Genomic DNA, 21,352 nt, shown 5'->3' on the forward strand with positions numbered 1-21,352 from the left:
GCTCTAGGATGGGTGTGTATGAGGCTGGGAGGGGGGGGAATCACAGTATACTCACTACAAAAAAACTAGATTACACCACTGTATAGGTTGTAATGCGGATTCACACATTAATGCAAAAAGTATTTTAATAATTACATTTCGGTGATGGTATGGGCTCGTACAGGCAAATCGCTGCTTTTATGTGCATAGTCTTTTATTGATATTATACATCTGGAACATGCACATAAGTTGTGTTAAAGGACACCTATGTTTAAAATGTCCTTAATATTTACTTCACACTCATATTGTATTTGTAAATGTAATCTGTGGGAGTCAAATACCATCCCAGTCAGACCTTGTTTGGGTCTTTTGAGAAGAAAAAACACTAATGAGTAGCATTATAAATCCTTAAAAAATAGGAAGTAGGTTTAAATGCAAGATATACACCTACGTGTATTAGTTTTTCAGCGAGGGCCTATTATAATACATGTCCCAAGGGGCGGGGCCATGTTAATTTTGGCATAACGCGTCGTTTTAATACCTACAATTTTTTATTATTATTATTATTCCTTTGTATGCACTATCTTAGGATAACGAGGGGAAAAAAAAGAAAAAGTAACAAACGTAGAATATTTTGTCTTAAAACAAAACAAGACAAAATGAACATGCTTGTGATAACAGTACGGAAGATGAATAAATGAATAAGAAACGATCAGGACTGCGAACTCACCAATAGGGTCGCGCGCGTTTGGAATATTCATGAGCTTCATTTGCATTTAGCTCTCAGACAGGTCGGTCCTGTTTGTCAGCTGAGAGCAGGTGAGTTCCGGACAGGAGTGGCAGGTAGGTCCAGGCCGGAAATAACACGTGAAATTTACTTTCAAAACAAAAGAAAACTACGGCTTTATCACATATTCGTGTAGGCCTGTTTGAGTTAAAATGGTGCAGTGCGATGTTCTGTACATGAAGGTAGCCACGGATATTCGTGATGACACAGAAACCGACCGCGCAAATGAGGACAGCGATGGAGAACAAGTGACAGTCTACTTCAAGCTGTAAGTGACGAGTGATTAAGCTCACTGTGTTCTAATGTTCACTATCGGCATTGTTTTATTACACAACCTCACTGTGGAAGCCGATAGTTACATTGTTTAAGGGAATTTAGGCTCTCCACTGTTCAGCCTTTACAGCAACACGAACTCCAAGTATATTCACTGATGATTGAATTCAGCTGTATTTGAATTGGGCTTCACACAGCACCAGAGATTCAGCCCCCAAACCTTAATTAACGCACAACACACACAGAGCCAAAGCTCATAAGCGGTTATATTTTACATAACTGCTTTTACAATCCCTAGTTTCAGAATCCCCTAGAACTAAGCATAAAAGAAACCTCGATTTTTATATGTTAAAGCAATTTAACATAATTTTTGTGGGTTAAGGGCCTTGCTCAGGGGCCCAGCAGTGGCAACCTGGTGGACATGGGAATCAAACTCACAACCTTCTGATTGGTAGCCCTGCACCTTAACCACTTGGCCAGGGCAGAAGGGACTGCTTGAAGGAGGGAAAGAAAAGAAGGAAAAACTGGGAAAAAGGAATAAAAGAGAGAAAAAAAATTAAGGGGTTTGTAGTACAGGGAGTGTTTTCTTCGATACTCACTCTATTTCACCTTATTTTGTCCAAAAGCAAGATAATATTCTGTTTTTTAAAAAGAATATATTTGTAATTAATATTAAATTCATTAATATTAAATTCTTTGTAGACTTCTATAAAAGTGAAAGATTAACACACCATGCTTATTTCTCCAAACGCACTTTATTCACTAATACACATTATTTCAACAAGCATGCCTTTTTTTTACAATTTATATTTTAACTTATTAACAAGACAAGTATTAATAATAACAATACATATTTTTTTATTCAACTATTATTACTATTTAATTCAATCTCAATTTTTATATCATAACTACCATAACACATACCTACACAAATCAACATTCAGTATGTAATTAAAAGAAGATCAACTCCAAGAAGAACTTGGACTATGTGATGCCTTCATTAAACAGTCATAACCATTCTATCACTTTATTATAAAGCAGTATTGGAGGAGCAGTGGCTTGCTCATAGCGGCAGGGGCTACCATATACTGTATACATGACATCAACAGTTTAACAAACATCAATGTTTTCATTTCCATCTCCCTATATTATAAGCTTATGTTCGTCTTTTGAATGACCATTTATTTAAAATTGTTGCTATTTGACTTAAAGCTGATCAAGGTAATCACACTGCCTCATATTCGCTGTATGTTCTACAAAGTTGTAAGCAAACTGTTGTCTATAACATATTTGTATGGTTTAGCATTACAATTTCGCTTTAGTGGATCTGTAGGGCTTTTCACACTGCACTTAACCCCAGGTTATGTTTTTCTAAACCCCACATTTAACGGCAGGTAGAGGAACGTTTCACAGTGCTTTTTACCCAGGGTTCGGAAAGAGTGTTCTTCTTCTGCAGTGTTAACCCCATATTTATATGTGTACTTTGTGATATCATACAGTGATGTAATTTTAGCTCTAGATAATTAGCAACAGACACCATGTTCTATTCAGTTCAGTTTAATTTTTATATTTTTTTTAACAATGGATATTGTTACCAAGTTGTCAATATATGAATATAAAAATGCAGAATAAATATTATAAAGTTCTCACTAATGCAAAAGTATGAGACAGGCCATTATTTATTCATCCACTTAAGATTGTTGACACCACACATAATAAAAGTAAACGAGCAGTGTAAAACATGAAACAAGATAACTCAAGATTCCTGTAGTTTTTTTTTTTTTACAATGACCCGAAGTTAACTTATTCAAGGGAGAAGACCAAGACTGTTCCAGCATCACAATGTCTTTGAGTACAAAGTAAGGCAAAGACCTTGTCAGAGTAGAAGACCTCGAGTGGCCTCGAGTATGAGACATGCACAGATCCTTGACCTCAACCCCAATTGAAACACCTTGAAAGATCAACTTTTCTCTCAAAATCAGTACTCAGTAATGTTTTGTGGCTGAATGAGTACAAAATCCCCAGAGCCATGGAGTGGAAAACCTACTCAGAAACGAAGAGCAGCAAAGAGTTGACCAAGTCACTTTTACTGTGCAGGGTTTCAAATGGGAAACCTTTAACCATAAAGTTAATAAAATTTCAAAAAGAAAGGCAAATTGTAAGCGCATACAGTACAGTGTGACTGTGTCGATTGAATAAGGGGGTTCGATTCAAGGTTGTTGTTTTTTTCAGATACTTTTTTGTCCTCATCTACAGTAGCTCAGCATGTTGTTAGATTATTATTACTAAGAATGCAACTTCTGATTTGATTTTGATGTAAAGTATTCATGAAACTGGTTAAAATGTTTATAATGACCGTCACGTCACTTATTTAAGAAGGCAGTATCCTAGTGAAATGAATAATTTACAAGCCATCCAAACTAAAGTGATAATTATACATTCAAAACAGTATTAGGCAGCACTATGTATAGCTTCTACACCTTTACTTATTTAAGACGCTCATATGTCAGCGAAATGATTCGGGAAATGGGAATAGAAAGGATGGCTGTAAGCAAGGACATGGAGGATAATATATAAGAACAACACAATAGTGTTGATCATTAGTTTTCCTTATATATACATATATACAGTATATATACTGTAGTTAACATTAGTAACGTTATGTTTTCAGAATTATATATATATATGTATGTGTATATACATATATATATAATTCTGAAAACATGACGTTACTAAAGTTAAATGATGACTTGTTTGATAAATCATTTTCCCCTTTTTCTAGTTTTTTTTTTTTTTTTTGGGTTGAATAAATTCTTTAGCTAGGCTTTATAAAAGGTAGACACGCAGTGAATAATTGACCCTACTGTATAATCCTACTGAATAATTCACTCCAAACCTGTCATATCTTCACAGTGATCTAGTGTAATACAGTAGTCTTTATGTGGCACGTTGCTCCAAAATGAAAAATATCCTATAATATATTTTGGTTTTCTTTAATGATGCATTTATTACTTTTATTAGTGTCACATTAAATATACTTCCTTGGATTTTCAATCCCACCCATGGCATATAAAAAGATTTTTTTCCTAAATTTAACAATGCTTTTAACTTGGTACAGCATAGCATTACAGCAGCTAATTTAACTCTAGAAAGGCATTTAATATGTCACACACATATATACAGGGCGCGTTCCACAATGCCCAGCATTACTCGGGGAGTCTTATTGCAAGGTAAGCCTCCCCAGGTGAAGTATGGCGCTAAGATCCGGAACCACTCGTCCAAGTTACATCTTCCTCTGGTGGCTATACTCTGAAATGTGCTGAGGTATGCCTCTGTGAGCTTTGTCAGAAACCGGTAAGTGTCGTAGCAGGGGCCGGGGAGGGGAAGGTGCAGTGGGAGAGCACTACTTCATGGCCAGCAACCCCTCCGTAATGGACTGCAGACTTTGTGTGAGCACCTGGGTTACAACCTCCAGAAGGTGTTTCAATAGCTGTTTCGTGTCGTCTGCAGTTCGGTGTGCTGGGCACATGTCTGCATTCTCCACGAGTGTACCATGTTGCGCCTGCAGGTGCGAGCACAGACACACAGGACAATAGGGTCCAAGTGTGAGCCGTTTATTTACAAAAAAAAGAAAAGAAAAGAAAAGAAAGAGTGAGAAAAGTAAGAGAGAAGTGAGCATAAAACACATAACTTAGTGCTGTGCTGGGCTGGAGGTCGGTTGACGGAATCAGTGACCTTGGCGGGCAGGCTGAGGAGACGAGGCTGATCTGGGGAAGTAGAGTCGGCGCCATCGGTAAGAACAACTGCGGAAGCAGCGTGATGAGGGCAGGGTATATATATATATATGTAAGCTAACTCTCCTTTATCACACAGTAGCTGCCTATCAGAGGCACAAAGTCTTCTGCAGAAAGGCATCACAAGCTGCTGCATCTTTTTGAAATGCTGCTAATGCTACATCTCAGGGTGACTGATTGGGTTTTTGAAGTGCTAACTGCCCTGTTCTGTATACATGAGCTCACAAAATTGTCTAGCATCACTCTCATTGACAGGGGAGAGAGCACGGCTAGTTTCACTATCTTAGACTCCCAGCTGTGCTTCAGACAGCCGTGGCATCTTCAGGATTCAGCCTTTTGATCTTTTGATGATACATGATACATGAGAATAGATGATAGATGCAGACAGATGATACACGAGAGCCTGTGGTGTATTGTATTTTGGCATACCTTTTACAATGATTCAAAGACGTATCCAGTGGCCATGTCTATTTGATATGATAATGGCTTTGTAGACTGAATGTTTAGCCAGCTAAACATTCTGAATTGGTAAAACATTAAAAAAAAGTCTGCAACAACAACACAAACCTTAAACCCAGCCCAAACCTTAAATCCTTTAAAGCTAATGATTCATTCAAGGGTGAAATTTCATCTCTCCAGAACTTTTTCATTTTCGCATTTTTTTGAAATGCTTTCTTAAAACCATTCATTTTTTATATATTTATATAAACATAAACACAGCACTAGGTCTTATGCATTACCTTTCCTATAGTAACCACTCAAGTGTAGGGACTTGTGTAGGGACTTGGAAATCTATTAATAAGCTGATTAAAAAAAAAGATTGTTTTGAAACTGTCTGTTAGGAAAGGTTCTGTAACCTTTATGGAAGGAGTCTCAGAAGCTGTCAGCACTTTGGAACAGTCGGTAACTTTCCTGACACATGAACATCTTCAGACTATAGAGCTTTGCACTTTGCAATTTCTCAAAATCATGACAAGCTGACATTTATTTATCTATCTATCTATCTATCTATCTATCTATCTATCTATCTATCTATCTATCTATCTATCTATCTATCTATCTATCTATCTATCTATCTATCTATTTATTTATTTTTTTATTTTTTTATGTATTGTTTCATTAACCTCCAGAGAAAGAGAACTGATGGACTGATGATGAAACTTTTTATAGCTTTATAACATAAGCAATAAGAGGAACTAGCTTTTCTCATAGACATTCCCTAACATTAACTGTGACTACAAACCATTAAGGTGTATTGTGTGGTTTCCTGCAAAGAATTAAACTTTATTGGCAAATTGTTGTGGTATAAGTTAAATAATAGACTTTAGCTGCTATGATCCACATCTACCAAGCTAGCGTGCATTATTTTTGTAGCACAACATGGTGCGTTATTCCTTATTTATTATACCCTGTATTCCATTTAGGCCTTCGAATAGACTGCAGGAAAAAGCAGAAAAGAGTCTCACATGTTTCCGTGTGTCAGTGGCTCTGGTTCTGCTGGCTATCGTCTTGGTGTTCGCACTTCTTCAGAGGAACAAATATTGGCCTGATCCTGATGGGCTGGATATTTCCAAGGAACATGATGATCACCATCAACACACCACCATGGAGGAAGATGATGAACACCATGACGGAGAAGATCACCACCACCATCAGCACACTGCGCTGTATCACCATGCTGTTGTTCTGACAGCATCAGGTCTGGATTTTTTTTTTTACTTTATGGACTTTTTGCCTTCGAAACTACATCTTTGGACAGATTAGATTCTCACTGTTTTAACAAGGTAGTGTTGTTCTTGCTATGTGCAGCTAACTGTTCCAGCATTGGTAAGGCTCTTCTCCTGGAAGGAGGAAACGTGGTGGATGCAGCGATCGCTTCTCTGCTCTGCCTGGGAGTCGTCCATCCACACACAGCCGGAGTAGGTTAGTAATATAGCTTTATTTTAGTATCTACTAAGCAAATAATTTCATTATATATAGCAATAATACTTTGGGAGCAATGTCTGAAATCACAATAGGTTTTCAAAAGGAACTAGCTTTTCTTATAGACATTCCCAAACATTAACTGTCACTACAAACCATTCAAATGGACATGCAGCGCCTGCACTTCATCTGAACTACGAATGGCATCAGGTGGTGTGGTCAGACGAGCCCAAAATTGTGCTTTATTGTCAGATTGTTTGGCAACCAAAGGGGACTGGGTAAAATGAAAAGCACCAGTTACCCACTGTTAGATATGATGCTGAATCATTGATGCTTTGGTGCTTCAGTATGTTGGAAGATTTCAAATTCAAATTTTATTTATCACATACACAACTATACACGGTACGACATGAAGTAAAATGCTTTATCGACCATCAAGAACACAGAGTCAATAAAAATAAATATAGAATTTCAATAAATTTACAAAAAGATTGATTTTATTATGGAGGTAGGAAAGGGAGGAAAAAGTGAATGAAAATTATATAAAAACTGAATGGCATGATTAATTTGTGCAATTGTAGTGTATTCATGTGTAAAAAAAAAAATAAAATTAAAAAATATATAAACCAATGTAGAGCTGGTATGGGTTACATAGATAAGCCCAGAAGAGTTGGGTGCCTCTGTCAGGAGTTTCAGCATTAACCATATACATAACTAGAGGCTTATAACACAATCATAAGCTAAAGATATTTCCGAATCAACACATAAATGGTTCAAGAATGTTTCCACATCCCAAATCCTTATGACATGTAACATATGCTCATCACATTCTGTTACCTTTTCTTATTTCTACTTATTTCTATTCATTCTTTTTAAATGTAGTTTATTTGTAGGCACACCTACAGTATAAGAGGAGTGTCTAGGATAGGTTTTTATTTCACTGCAAGTTGTATACTGTATATAACTGTGGCTTATAAAAACCAAGAAACCCAAAATCATTGGCAAAGATTATCCCAAGATTAGAACCGGACTGAAAATGGTCTGAATTAAACTTCACATGAACATTTTGTAAAAATCCCAAAAACATTTTAGAGTGGAAGGGCATTTTTTAATGCTTTTAAAAACCCATAAAATGTCCCTTTATGATGGCGCTCAAAATATCACTGTTGTTCTTTTTCTATAGCGATTTTTTGCCATTTGCCTTAAAGGGCTGTAATAATTCTGTAGGGCATTCCGTATGCACCAAAGTTTGATCCCAAAACGAATACATTTAAAAACATCCAGTATGGTCTAAAAAAATTGGACAACATCCCAATAGTCATTAAAGTAAAAAGCAAAAGTTTATATAGAGTAGCTTTTATTATTTCAGTTCACATCAGCAGTTGGACTGGTAATGGCTCTTTAGGAGGTTAACAAGATTCTTGCAGTGTCCCTCTCATGCGTAATTACTATTGATTATTCAGTTAGTGTGATAATTAATGGTTCTCATGTAATGAGTCTTAGAAGAGTCACAGCACACCGTGGCAAATAACCTTGGTACATGTGGTGGATGCTATTTATTTTGTTGGATTGTGTTTTACTTTGACGATAACCTCTGAAACACTTTAACTCCCAAAGCTGTTCAGCCTGTTGCAATCAGGGAAGTGCTTCCACAGTCTGATGGCAAAAAACAGAGAGCCTCCAGAGGGAAGAAGCTTCTTCCCTCAGGCCATCAGACTCCTCAATACAGACATGTCCGTCTTACGAATCTCATAGGATTCCGTAAAGACTCATTTACTCTTTTGAAATTCTGCACACTGCACTTTACATGTTACTCCATGCAAGTCACCTGCATGTTAAATATATTGCAGAAACATATTATTTATAATATACATTATGAAGGAGTATCAGGGTTTTATATCATTTCAAGTTGTATACTTTATATAACTGAGTATATGACATATAAAAATCTAGAATCTAGATTTAATCATTATTATTTTTGTGGATTTTTATAGGTGGTATATTCTCAGCCATCCTGTACAACAACACCTCTGGCTCACTCAAGACAATAAGTTCCACTGCACCCCAAAAGTCACCGGTCCCGTCTGTACTGCAAGGTATCCAAGAGCTCCACTCTCAGTGGGGGCGATCCAAATGGAGAAGACTTTTCCAAGAAGCCATAACGTTAGCGCAAGAAGGGTTCCTCATAGATGACATCCTCGCCAGGGCTTTGGAAAGCCATAAGGAGCAAATAGTGGTTTCCAAGCTGTGCGACCTGTTCTGTGATGCGACCGGCCGCGTGAAATCGGTGGGAGCGATCGTCAAAAATCAGAATCTGTCAGAGCTTTTGCAGAGCGCCAGCCTGAATGAGAACAATTTCCTAGAAACGCTGGCCGTGAAATTGTCCGAAGACCTCTCCCTGAGCGAGAGGCCAGCCTTCTTAGCCACCATTCAGCAAAGCCGTGGAGAAATCAATGACTCTGTTATCGTCGAGGGAGAGAAATATTCTGTCCTTTCAGCCAGTTTGCCTTTCTCAGGCCAGATGCTATCTGATATATTAGAGCAAGTCAGGCAGAAAAGCCTCTCCTTTCAGGATGGTGCAGATTTTAACAAGACTTCTGCTGCCTACAGAGATCTCTTAAACTTAGTTCAACTGCGCAACAGTTCAAGCCTGGCTCAGAAGTACCCAGGCCTTGTAGACACATATTCTTTTAATACTCAAAACAGTCACATTGCTGTGCTGGATCAGTCAGGTAATTTTGTCATCATGTCAGCTTCACTCAACACCACATGGGGATCAGGGCGATTTTTGCCGTCCAGTGGTATTCTCCTTAACAGCTTTAGCACAAGCTCACGCCACTTCAACATCCCACTGGTTCTGAGACTCGCTCAGGACGACACCTCTCTTAATGATGATACAGAAGACAACGAAGAAGAAAAGGAAGTAGAAGTTGTCGCCTTTACTGGAGGGCTTTCAGCTGTATTTAACGCCGCCGTTCTTTTGCACAACAGGATTGATTTAAGATTGTCTTCTAAAGAAAGTCTTAGCAGCCCTCTCCTCCATCTAGAGCCAGAAATGACTTCAGGTTTTTGTCTGTCTTCCATTTCAAATGACTCAGACATTTATATGCGGTTTTCTGATGTAAGACATGAGCTCGAGCAGGTGGACGAGTGCGTGGATCATTCTCTGTCTTTGCTACTGCAGTTACATGCAAACCACGTTGCTGCACATGGAGCTCCAGCTACTCATGCGCATATTGATGGCTACTGACAGTTTATGCGTCTTTGCATTCCAATAGCGTGATTATTTATTACATTCCTTGACAAGAAAGAAAATAATTTAATAATAATAATAATTTTTTTGTTTACACTAAGTAGCGCAGGTGAATGAGAGAACAGTTGGTTTGGCTATCCTGCATTATCACACCAAGGGCTACCAAAGGAAACACCTTGTAGCCGAGTTTGCACTGATCAGATTTTGCTGTCTCAGACAAAAATCACAACTCATAAAAGAATTCTTCATTCGTGAGTTGAAATTGGCGAAGTTATAATGCATAATATCACATGCATCCCCACAGCAGTTACTAAAGACAGTCGAATACAAAGTTCTGATTGTGATATTATTCGCTAATATCATCTGATTAAAATCTCAGTATGAGCACTGCTGCAGCACTCATCCAAAAGCCATCTACAAGTTGTATCATCTCGGTACAGCTATAAATACAGCAGCGGCACTGTCGAAACAAACAAAACAACTTATTAACACCACAACATTTTCTCCACTGATCAATCACCTAAGCAGAAAGTAGTCATTTTACTTTAAACTCATGATTGTTCTTTGGAGAAACTCCACCCCGAAAACTGCAATGGAGACCACTTTATCCAACACTCTGTTAGGGAATTATATCAGGATTATTTTGTACTGTATGACAAGCACGGATCTTAAAAAACTGCTGAGATCGCACAATGTAAAACAGACTTTACTCAGCTTAGCTGTCCAGCATTGATGTAGATGCATTTAATAAGACTTCATTCTTTTCCCAACAAGGAAGACTAATCAGGTAAACAGATTGTTCATCAATTTAATCTCTACACATTTCAGTGATCTCCTACTTGCTAACCCAAGGATAATGGAGCACACATATTTACACATGTGGTTTGTATTAGGTTTGATTGGTGTTTGTTCATTCTTTTTTTCTTTTTTTTTTTTGTCCGTTATTTCTAGTCAAAACAGTGTTTATCTTATCATATTCTGAATCCTGGAAAAGCATAGATATCTGTTCCCTTATGTCCAATGGCGCATCACTGGCGCTTCTCTTCAGGTGGGAAAATGGCATTGCTGCCCCATGCAGAGAAATCGTCAGTATCTGTTAACCAAAGCAAGATATCTCTGAAATCATGCATATAAAAGAGGGCAGTTAGCGTTTCTATCCAAGCATGACCAGCCGTTCAAAAACATGTGATGGCTTCCCAAATCTAGGATTAAGCACATGCAAGCCAGGTTAAATGCACTCAAGGAGACATTTTGACATTTGTTCTGATACCAGTTACACATAGCATATGCATATACGTGTGTCTTTAAAAAATTACACTATATTATGCACAGATTCCGCTACAATAATATGCAAGCAACATGAATGTACATTATGCACAAATTTATGTACTGAAATTTCATCAAAGTGTCATTAAAAAACAAATCTCAACCCAAATCTATGTTCATTTTATCATTAAATGTTTCACAAATGTGAGAATATCATGCAACGAGTCAAGTCATTTGGGTCCATGTAAGTATGCAAGAAGTATTAGAGCATGAGGGTCACACATATGACATGTGGGACAGAACCGACCCAATATAGGTTCTGATCTGGTCCATCAAAACAATTTCAAATCCGTCTAAATTAAAAGTGTCTGGGTTCGGACCATAATTGAATTGAAAGATTGGAAAAGTGAGTCACTAGAGAGGAAAATGTGAGCATTTAACTCAGGTCATGACATCGTGTGCTAATGAAATATAATTCTTTATTCACAAGCTCACATAAATGCTGTATCCAGCTCTTTATAAAACAATAATTATAACTTATATCACTTATAAAACTTTTTTTTCTTTGTGTACATTCCAGTTAAGTCTAATTCATTGACTTAACCGGAGTGAAAATGTTTATTGATTTGCTTTTTTAGTCTTTTTTTTTGTGTTGAATTTGTCTTTTCATTTAAGAGGTGTTTTTGATATGTGCTTATCCAGCCAGTTGCCATTTCAACACCCGGTGTATTAAAGACTCCATGTTTCACCCTCCTCAACAACTAAGAACTGATGTTGTCTTTAATATAACCTAATAAGCTTAAACATGCGCTTAAACATGTGTTTCAGCAAGTCGTAATCATCGATGCCTCACTCGCGTTATTACCGAAGGTCACAACAGGACAGAAATTTCTGCAGCGTTATGTATTACGTGTAAATTATCAACGCGAAAGCTATTAGCTACCCGTGCGTTCTCTGCTATTCAAACATGTTGTATACCCAGACAGACAACATTATCTTCCAACCTCCGGAGAGCTGCAGGCTTGTTACATTAATTTAAATGAATGTGTACAAGGCGTGTATATTGATGCCGTGCCTCACACATCTCTTATCAGAGTGCTGCCTTAGGGGTTATCTGCGTTCCCCATCCCCCTTTGATAAATCTTGATTTTTCACGCTGTAGGTGAGTGGGTTTTCTCTGATGGAAAAAATTGCTTCCATTATTGCTGTGGAAGCAGAATCTTTTCCTTTCCTCTGATTGTGAAAGATGTTGTCCGGCTTTGTCGGGCTTCCGCTGCAGGCTTTGATTTTCCTCCCTCTGACCCAAGGAATGTGTCCTTCCTCTTCTTCTCCTCCTTTGCAAAACAGAATTCATCAGAGCTCCAGATGTGTGGTTTCAGGATGCCCAGTTTTAAGGTTTGACTCCTGTCTGCTGGCATAATAAAGTCAGCTTGACATATCGGCAAGATTTAGGATCATAGAAATCTAATTATGATGATCTGATTAGGACAATTCTGAAGTAATTCTTTGTAGGCTTGTCAGAACAGATTGGATTGTACTTTATCAAGCACACTATGCAGCGTTTTTATGTCTTGTCATGTGCACGATTGGCTCCCATAAAATTAACATTGTAAATTATTTTCTTTTGATGATGATCTAAAATTTATTTTTCTATTCTCTTTTTCTTCCTCTGTGTCTGTAACCTGCTGGTTAGTACAGGTTTTTATCTCTGTGAAAGCGAGGCCTTTTTATCTCCAATGCTATAGTAATACGAGTCTGTGAATATTAAGTTCATATTTGAATAATAATGTTACGTTCAGCTCCGCCTGTATAGAAGGTCTGCTGTTGTCTCTCACTGAGCTGCTGTCATGTAATTGATATACAATAATAATCAAACAATATATGAATTTAAAGCCTCAGTCAGGGATTTGAGAGCAACAGTGTACAAAGACCAGTCCTGAATTATCCAAGACACTAAATGGAGTAAGCACTGTTTTCCCCCAAAGCTCTAAAGTACAAACATTAATAAAATAATAATATTATTATTTTTAATAATAATAATAATAATAATAATAATAATAATAATAATAATAATAAGACTTTTTGAGGAACTTTGCTTGACAAATCTTGGCATTGTCATTTAATACAATTTAGCAGAGGATTTCTTGCTCTTATTCTGATTTAATTTATTTATTATTTCTGCTTTAATGTGGATTTATACCATGCAGCTCTTATTTATGGCTGAAAATGCTTATTATTATTATTATTATTATTATTATTATTATTATTATTATTATTATTATTATTATTATTAGTAGTAGTAGTAGTAGTAGTAGTAGTAGTAGTAGTAATATTGGCATTATAAATAGAATCATATATTTATAGTATTATATAAATTAGACTAATTTATAGTATTATAGAATTAAGTAATAATAATAATAATAATAATAATAATAATAATAATAATAATAATAATAATAATAATAGTAATAATAATAATAGTAATAATAATGATAAAATTCATATACATCTATATGAAAGTCTTCCACAAATTGTTGTCACCAATTTGGAAGCAACCTTCTACAATGTCCTTGTACTGTATGCTGTAGCCATAAGATTTCTCTTCACTGAGTGAAGGGGTTGAGCCCAAACCCCACTCCAGCAGGACACACTGAGCTTTGCCAGGGTTGGAGTTGAAGATCTCGAGAGGCCTGTACCAACACGCGACCTCAACCTCACTAAACACCTTTGGGATGAACTGGAAAACAGACTGTGTGTCAGTGCCTGACCTCACTTAATACTCTTGTGGCTGAACGAACACAAATTCCTAAGAAGAGTAAAGGTTATTGTACTGTAGCAGCAAAGAAGGAAGCACACAGTGACTATATTAATAGCGTCTGTAATTTCACCCCATACATTTACGATGCACATTATTTGCAGATTTCATGATTATGCACCTATGTAATAGCAATGTCTTAATAGGATATCATGATAAATTTAGGACTTTGTTTTTATAATCACTTTTTGTGTCAACCTTTGTCAAGTGGCTTTGATTATTATACTTACTTATTTCTGTTTCATATCATTGCACCACCAAATACAGAGCATCTGTTGCAGTCCACAATCTACATCTACATCTGTATTTCTGTAAAACTCTTCACTGGCAATATCATATAATCAAAAAAAAAAAAGAGCAATACAAATAAAATGGAATTAGTTCAGGTGTTTATATCATGTATGTAGGTGTGTAGCTGCGTTCTGATCTAACTTCATGTTCATATATGTAATGTTAAGACTTCTAGGAGGTGGAACAGGAAAGTGCTTGATGTACCGTTGGGAGTTCATTGGAGATTGAACCATGAAGATGATACAGTCAGGTAAGGCTCAGGGTCTAAGAGAGCAAAAATGGCCATGCTCTCTGGGTGGAAATGATTTCAGTCTTCTGTCTGTTGTTGATTAGACTGGAGCTATTGTCGGTCTGACAATTATGGAAAAGGGTTAGAATTTGCAGCACTTTTTGAGATACATTGGCTGAGATGCAGATATTATGTCATGAAACTGAGGTAGCTAGTGGCAGGGACTAGTAATGACTATGTTGAGAGAAAATGGAATGTTAATATAAATTTAATATACGATAATTAAGACTATCCTGCAGCTGTAGCACCCAGTCTGTGAAAGTGTTATACAGACATCTTGTAATAACAGCAGCCCTATTGATTTAGCCGTGCATTATTTGTATCAGTGCAGATTAGTAGTTCAACATCAGAGGATATGCAGTGCCTCCAGCACAACGTGCTAGAGAGTAATTTATTGACATGGATGTTCATAAACATAAGCATCTGCTCAGATGCTTGTTTCTGTTCTCCACTTGTCAGTCATTCCTCTTAGCAGGAGACCTTTGAAATATGCTTTGAAATATGCTACAGTGTCATCCGTGATCATTTATCCTTGCTTAATTTCCGATTTGCTTCTTTCATCTGTGAGAGAGGCTTTTCAGTACGTCTAACAGGACCGCAGAGAACGTGTAGTGCAGAAGGAAATTGGTATGAGATTTATTGTTGGCCTGCAAGATTATTTCAAGCAAAGACTTGCTGCTGGTATTATTTGACACCTATAAAATATATTCGGCAGCCCTGGCCAGAATGAAGCATTTACTCTATACAGTATGTACTGAACTGTAAGTCACCCTGAGCTACAAACCCATGTAGCACATGCAGTTGCTTAGTGACTAAGTAAGAACAAGTGTTGTGTCTTTTTTCAATGCAGCCCTAAAGATAATTGAACACTGAGTACTCACACATGACATATAGTCCTTTAGGGAATGTGTATTATTGGCAGTAAATGAAGGTCGTGGAACTTGATTTTCAAAAATAAACCACTATAACACCTTAATTATAAATAAGCCACAGAAACCCTGATGTGCTAAATTGAATTAACAAGTAGCTTGATTTGCGATTCATTGTGATTCACCCTTTTTTCCCTCTGTTGAGTGAGCATTGGGGGGAAAAACCCCTAAAGAGTGTAAATCGTTTGAAAATGGTTGTAAAAGCAGCACAGCGTTAAGAAACTGTTGTTCAGAGATAAAACACGCACTGCTCTTATCTGTCCTGGAGCATTGGAAGGAAAGCAACGCACTGAAAGCATCACTGTTGTCATCGTAATGACATCCTGGCCATGTGAAGATTTCCTCCTACATGCCACACAGCCATCAAAGTCTCCGGCAGGATAGCTGATATATAATTTATTCATTTCTACCTCTTCTGAGAGACCTACAGTGGCAGCTTTACTTCTCCTCAATATACTGGCACATTATGCCATTCCACAAGCTTCTACTAAGATCAGAAATAGGGCACGCCATCCCTAAACCTTCCAGGAAAGACATACGAGGCTCTTTATTACAGAAAAAAATAAAATGTTTATTCTTTTTATCCGTTTATAATGATCTTCTTTGACCCAAATCCTCACCAGGTATTTACAACAGGAAACTAAGGTTATTTATTAGATGTTTCTTCTTTTCCTTTTTTCTTTTTTTTTCTTCTTTTTTTAGGAAAAAAAAAACAAATTCGTGGCCACGTTTTCATTTAACAATCAATAGTTAATAAAATGCAATCCATAGAACAATCCACTGAAAAACAACTATATCTTTACAATAGGGACACTTTTTACCTATTACATACTCATACAGTAGATATAAAAATGTACCGTATCACTTTTTTGTGTCTCAGTGCAAGTTTTGTGATGTGTGTGTGAGAGAGAGAGAGAGAGAGAGAGAGAGAGAGAGAGAGAGAGAGAGAGAGAGAGAGAGAGAGAGAGAGAGAAAGGAATCAAAATCTGTTCCTTCATAAATACTTCTATTATGTCGCTTCTCTAATGTCAACTCCAGTAGAACTTTTGGTCTTTTCAGATTTCAGACAGCAATAAATAATCACATGACACATTTTTTTTTACAGTCACTGTTATAGCAGCAGCAATGTTCATCTTTAAAACAGTACCATGTTCACAAACAGCAGTGCAACACTGTAACCACTGCAATCCATCTGGACATATCAAGAATGCAAAATGGCAAATAGAGCAGAAATCCAAGCATCAATTACCCACTGAAATAATAATGATTAAACAAAACAAAAAAAAATTCAAGTGTATGTGAGTAGTCAGATTTCATTACATACCGTGTTCACTAACATCAGTGCAACACATCACTGTAGAGTTTCCCGATATGAACAAAACAAAACAAAAGTCAAGTAAAAACAGCAAAAGTGTTTATACGTGTCCTCTCAGATCTTATTTACAGTGTGACAAGTTCTCTGGCTTTGTTTTCCTTGTTTTGTTTTTTTTTTTCATTTCCAAAGGAGTCATCAGCTGGTGCAGATACTGTTGATGGTGATGATGGCTGGGTCGACAAGGCCCATCTCCTCGTGCTCGTTGACGCAGAGCTGGTACCCGCATCCACGCTGGCGCCTCATCGGCGTCACCTTGGCGTCTGGCTTGGCACGGGGTGGCAGCAGGAAACCTACGCTGCCTGCGATCAGCATGTGCCAGATGCTGTGAATGTAGAAGTAGTTCTCTTCAGTCTCTACGAAGGCATAGAGTGCCACGGCTGAAGTGGCAATGGTGGTGCCTGGGAGCAGGAAAAAGATCCAGCGTTTCCACGTTGGAGGGTAGCAGCGGCGCCGTCGGATGGTGCGAACGGTCTGCAAAAAAATGCACCCACACACACACCCACACACACCCACACACACCCACACACACACACACACACACACACACACACACACACACACACACACACACACACACACACACACACACACACACAAATATATACTGTATATATACAACCAAATCGGTGCTGCAATGTGTAATTCTGAGAGCATTTTTAGAAATAATAATAATAATAATAATAAATAATATATACATAATAAATAATAAATTATGGCACAAACAACACTTAATAATGATTCATTCTAGAAGTTATTTGCATAATAGTGGCCTCATAATTATGTCTCAAAAGTTTAGTACTATTGATATAACCTGTACTTATAGTTATTAGTTACAAGATTGAAGATATATATAAGTCCAAAAAGATATATAAGTCCAAAAGTCATGTCAGTGTCTTCGTGAGTAAAGTATTCAGAGACGGGTCGATTTTCTAGGCTGCTTTTGCAGATTATGTAAATCATCACTTATTTTCTCAAACAGAAATTCCCAAGGCAGGGTTTTTTCCATAGCATCTGCACTCGCAAATCCCACACAAATCTCTAAATACTACTGAGCAGCATTGTGTGTTATTTTAGCATGAAAACCTTATTACACTCACCTCTAACACAACCCTCACTGAGATATTAGTAATTACTGTATATATCTAGAACAGAATAATCTCAGGCCAAATACAACTACCTGTATATTTAGGATGAAATTCGGGAGAAACAAAAGAAGAGACCCTACCAAGTTTCACAGTCGAATGCACATCGTCAAGTCGCCAGGTGTAAAATTAGTTGCTTCACTCTAGATCCTGATATTTATGAAGCATATGAGGCTAAACTAAACCCCAGTCACACATACACACCCTCCCTCGACCCCACACGCTCCATTATTTCATATTCCACTCAGACTTTCATTGACGCCATTATCAGTAATGCAAGTACTTCAGCATGGACCACTTTTCACGAGAGCACTCACTGCATCAGTCTAGCTTGTAAATGCAATCATAAAAACGATACCTTTTCAGACCGACGACTTCTCAGGTTTAGTACCATTCTTTTCCCAGACCCTATCGCTGGAGTAGAGACTGTGCGTCTGGTTTGACCCCTTTGCGATGCTAATGTAACATTTGAAGCTGGGGAGATAAGACACAGCTCTACTTTGCAGAGAGCACTTTCCAGAACTCTTTTGTTGTGCCGGCTTTGACAGGTATATAGCCAAACCGAACACGCCAAGGTAGTTACTCTCCGAAAGCACAGCAAATAGAAGAATACATTTTTCAATCCTCTGGAGTATTTTGTTCCATTTCCGCTCTTCCATTTCCGCTCTTCACTACTTCATGTTTGCTACACTATCTTCATGTTTGCTACCATGTTTTTTAATCATCTGAAGTATTTTGTTCCATTTCCGCTCTTCACCACTTCATGTTTGCTACCTTCTTCGGTGGCAACCTGGGGATTTGTCCCATGTAAAAATTAGTGGAACAGATTATTAGAGGAACTGTTGTAATGTGAGCCATGTCATCTACGAGTATGTTTCAGTCAACTCCATCAACATTGTTACCTTTAAAACAATGAACCAAAAGGAATATATAAAATATCTCTAAAGCACCGTAAAAGAAATGTCTTAAGTATACGTCCACTAAAAAATTTCAATCATTTAAACAAAAGCAAATAAAAATGTAAAATTTGAAAATGTCCTTTTTCCTCAGAGTATGTACAGTCTGTGAATTTGCACAGATATAAAAAGCTCATTTTCACAGTTTTAAAATCTTAAAAGATTTGCCTAATCTTTCCAATAAGAAACTTATACAGTATTCTGATTATAATGTCTATCATATATAATATCCTATGGAACCATTTCTATAAGGTTCCAGTACGGACAAACATAAATAGCATTTAATATCATTGCTACAGGATTTTAAATAATTTTTAATAATTAATGAAACAAAATTTTTTTTTTTTTTTTAACTTTGTCTTAGTTGCAATATGATGAAACTCAACTCAAAGTAGATATTGTACAGAGAATAATAGCACTATGTTGTACTCTGGTCAACCTGCAGTGACCTGTACAGCACCATATTCCAGATTCTTATACGTAAATATATAGAAGCGAATAGGAACCCAGATGGATCCCAGGTCTTGTCCGAAAAAACAACTCTTATAGGAATTGTATCGCAATGAATCCAAACTATGATCAAAGATCTAATTATAATCCGGTACAAGATTCCTTTAGGATTTGTTGACAATGGTTGAAGCTATTCGATGGCAACTCAATACCAAGAACTTTTTTGTAAGGGGAGGAGAAAAGATGAGGAAAAACTACAGTAAAAGATGCAGGTATGATTTTTTATTTTGTGCTTGGTTGTGCACAGGATTTTGTAAAGATGGATAGTATTTATGAACCAAGTACCAGAATATTGCGACACAAAACTAGGTTGCCTCTCTGGCACCAAAACCGCAGCCGTATGATTGATGTAACACAAAGGCAATACTGCAATGACCATCAACATCTCAGTCTCCCTAATACTTTTTGCTCCCTACTGAAAACCTGTGGTTTGAATCGAAAAGAGAATTCAGCATTCACATTGTATCAAGGAATATCAAGGAGTTAGATATGTGTATAACCCTGTTGTATTGCTTTTCAATGGCATATCTATAAGCAACCTTGAATTTTTACCTGAACTATTTTCAAAAGCCAGTCAAAATCTCACAATCCTCTTAACACTATAGAATAGCCTTCCATCATACTCTTATAGATAACCCTTCTAGTCAAGTATGTCTTTCCTGTCAGAAAAATACAGATGAATATTGGGTGCCATTATACATTTTCTATTGAAAGTAGGTTGTTTGTGGAATTTCAGAAGAGTTCACCGCTGTTCTTCACCTTTCTCCTTTATTTCCACACCCACGCAGCTTCGACATGATGTTAAGCCTTTTGTTGTTTTCTTTAAGACGAATCTTCAGCCTTGCTCATTTATCCTTAACATCTGACATTGCAGTGTTCTTCAATGTCCTAGCACTTCAAACTGCATTCCATCTTTTTTTTCCCATTCTATTTTGATTAGCTGGTAATAATTGACTTAAACTCTTCCATATTATTATTTCTTTAAAGGACATGCAGTAAATGGATGTCTACTGTAAAGATATGACCGTGAAATTGGCTCTATCACTGTACATCTGTAGTTGGTTCTCATTTTGAACTAAATGTGATTAAGGAATATTGCTGGAACAACAGTATTCCTTATTTTAACAGCGCATCATCCCTCAGCTGAGACTGTGTTTGTTCTAAGACGTCTAAGAAAACATTTACAACATGAACGGTAGTAAAAATAATTATCAGATGCATTAAACAATAAACAGATGAAAGGGATTATAAATTATTAACTACTAGGATATTTCAGCATCAAACCTGATTGCCTCTGCTATGAGATTAAGACTTGGACCTAAATGGATATTTCAGAAACATAAAGATATTAAACATAGACCATGATCAGTACACAAATGATTGATGGAGCACAAAACTATAGTGTTTCCCAAGATTGGAGACACTTATAGAGGGATTTTGCATCTCTACACCATCCAGAAATGTAACGTTTGTTTATAGTCTTCAATTGAGGCTTAATTAGGATTCAAATTCATGCACCAAAGATGAAATAATCGACAACACATAAACTACTACTCTTAATAAATATTATTAATCTGTTGTATACTATTGTTAACGGGATTTCTTGTGACAATGAGTTTTGCTGGAGAAAAGGTGAGAGGATTCTCCATCTGTGTGTTGAAAAGGGACAAATAATCACAACAGCACCACATAAATATTAAGGTTAGTTCAGAGAAGATTTCCTAATAAATACAATTAATACCTTCATTTACTATAAATCCTAAATGATGT

The 21,352-nt window shown here is 36.9% G+C and overlaps 2 protein-coding genes across 2 annotated transcripts in view; one reads left to right on the forward strand and one right to left on the reverse strand.

The window, feature by feature from the left end:
- The first annotated feature begins 709 nt into the window (after positions 1–709).
- Positions 710–11,463, forward strand: si:ch73-337l15.2 (glutathione hydrolase 6). The gene is made up of 4 exons (XM_047817980.1): positions 710–1,034; positions 6,258–6,532; positions 6,643–6,756; positions 8,751–11,463. The coding sequence occupies exons 1-4, from the start codon at positions 919–921 to the stop codon at positions 10,004–10,006; spliced, it is 1,761 nt and encodes a 586-aa protein (XP_047673936.1). The 5' UTR covers positions 710–918; the 3' UTR covers positions 10,007–11,463.
- A 5,021-nt stretch (positions 11,464–16,484) lies between these two features.
- tmem8b (transmembrane protein 8B) overlaps positions 16,485–21,352 on the reverse strand; it is a 117,733-nt gene continuing 112,865 nt past the window's right edge. The window contains exon 13 of the mRNA XM_027138603.2: positions 16,485–17,445. Within this exon, the coding sequence (XP_026994404.1) occupies positions 17,110–17,445 (336 nt within the window). The 3' untranslated portion in view covers positions 16,485–17,109. The remainder of the gene's footprint in view (positions 17,446–21,352) is intronic.

Source organism: Tachysurus fulvidraco, chromosome 9, assembly GCF_022655615.1.
Source record: "Tachysurus fulvidraco isolate hzauxx_2018 chromosome 9, HZAU_PFXX_2.0, whole genome shotgun sequence".
In the NCBI taxonomy this organism is placed as follows: domain Eukaryota; kingdom Metazoa; phylum Chordata; class Actinopteri; order Siluriformes; family Bagridae; genus Tachysurus; species Tachysurus fulvidraco.

What these genes read in the sequence shown, in the direction of transcription:
- si:ch73-337l15.2 (XM_047817980.1), top strand. Translation starts at nt 919, where the DNA reads ATGGTGCAGTGCGATGTTCTGTACATGAAGGTAGCCACGGATATTCGT. An exon ending in GTGACAGTCTACTTCAAGCT is followed by an intron (nt 1,035 to 6,257) that starts GTAAGTGACGAG and finishes TATTCCATTTAG; the next exon opens with GCCTTCGAATAGACTGCAGG. An exon ending in TGTTGTTCTGACAGCATCAG is followed by an intron (nt 6,533 to 6,642) that starts GTCTGGATTTTT and finishes TGCTATGTGCAG; the next exon opens with CTAACTGTTCCAGCATTGGT.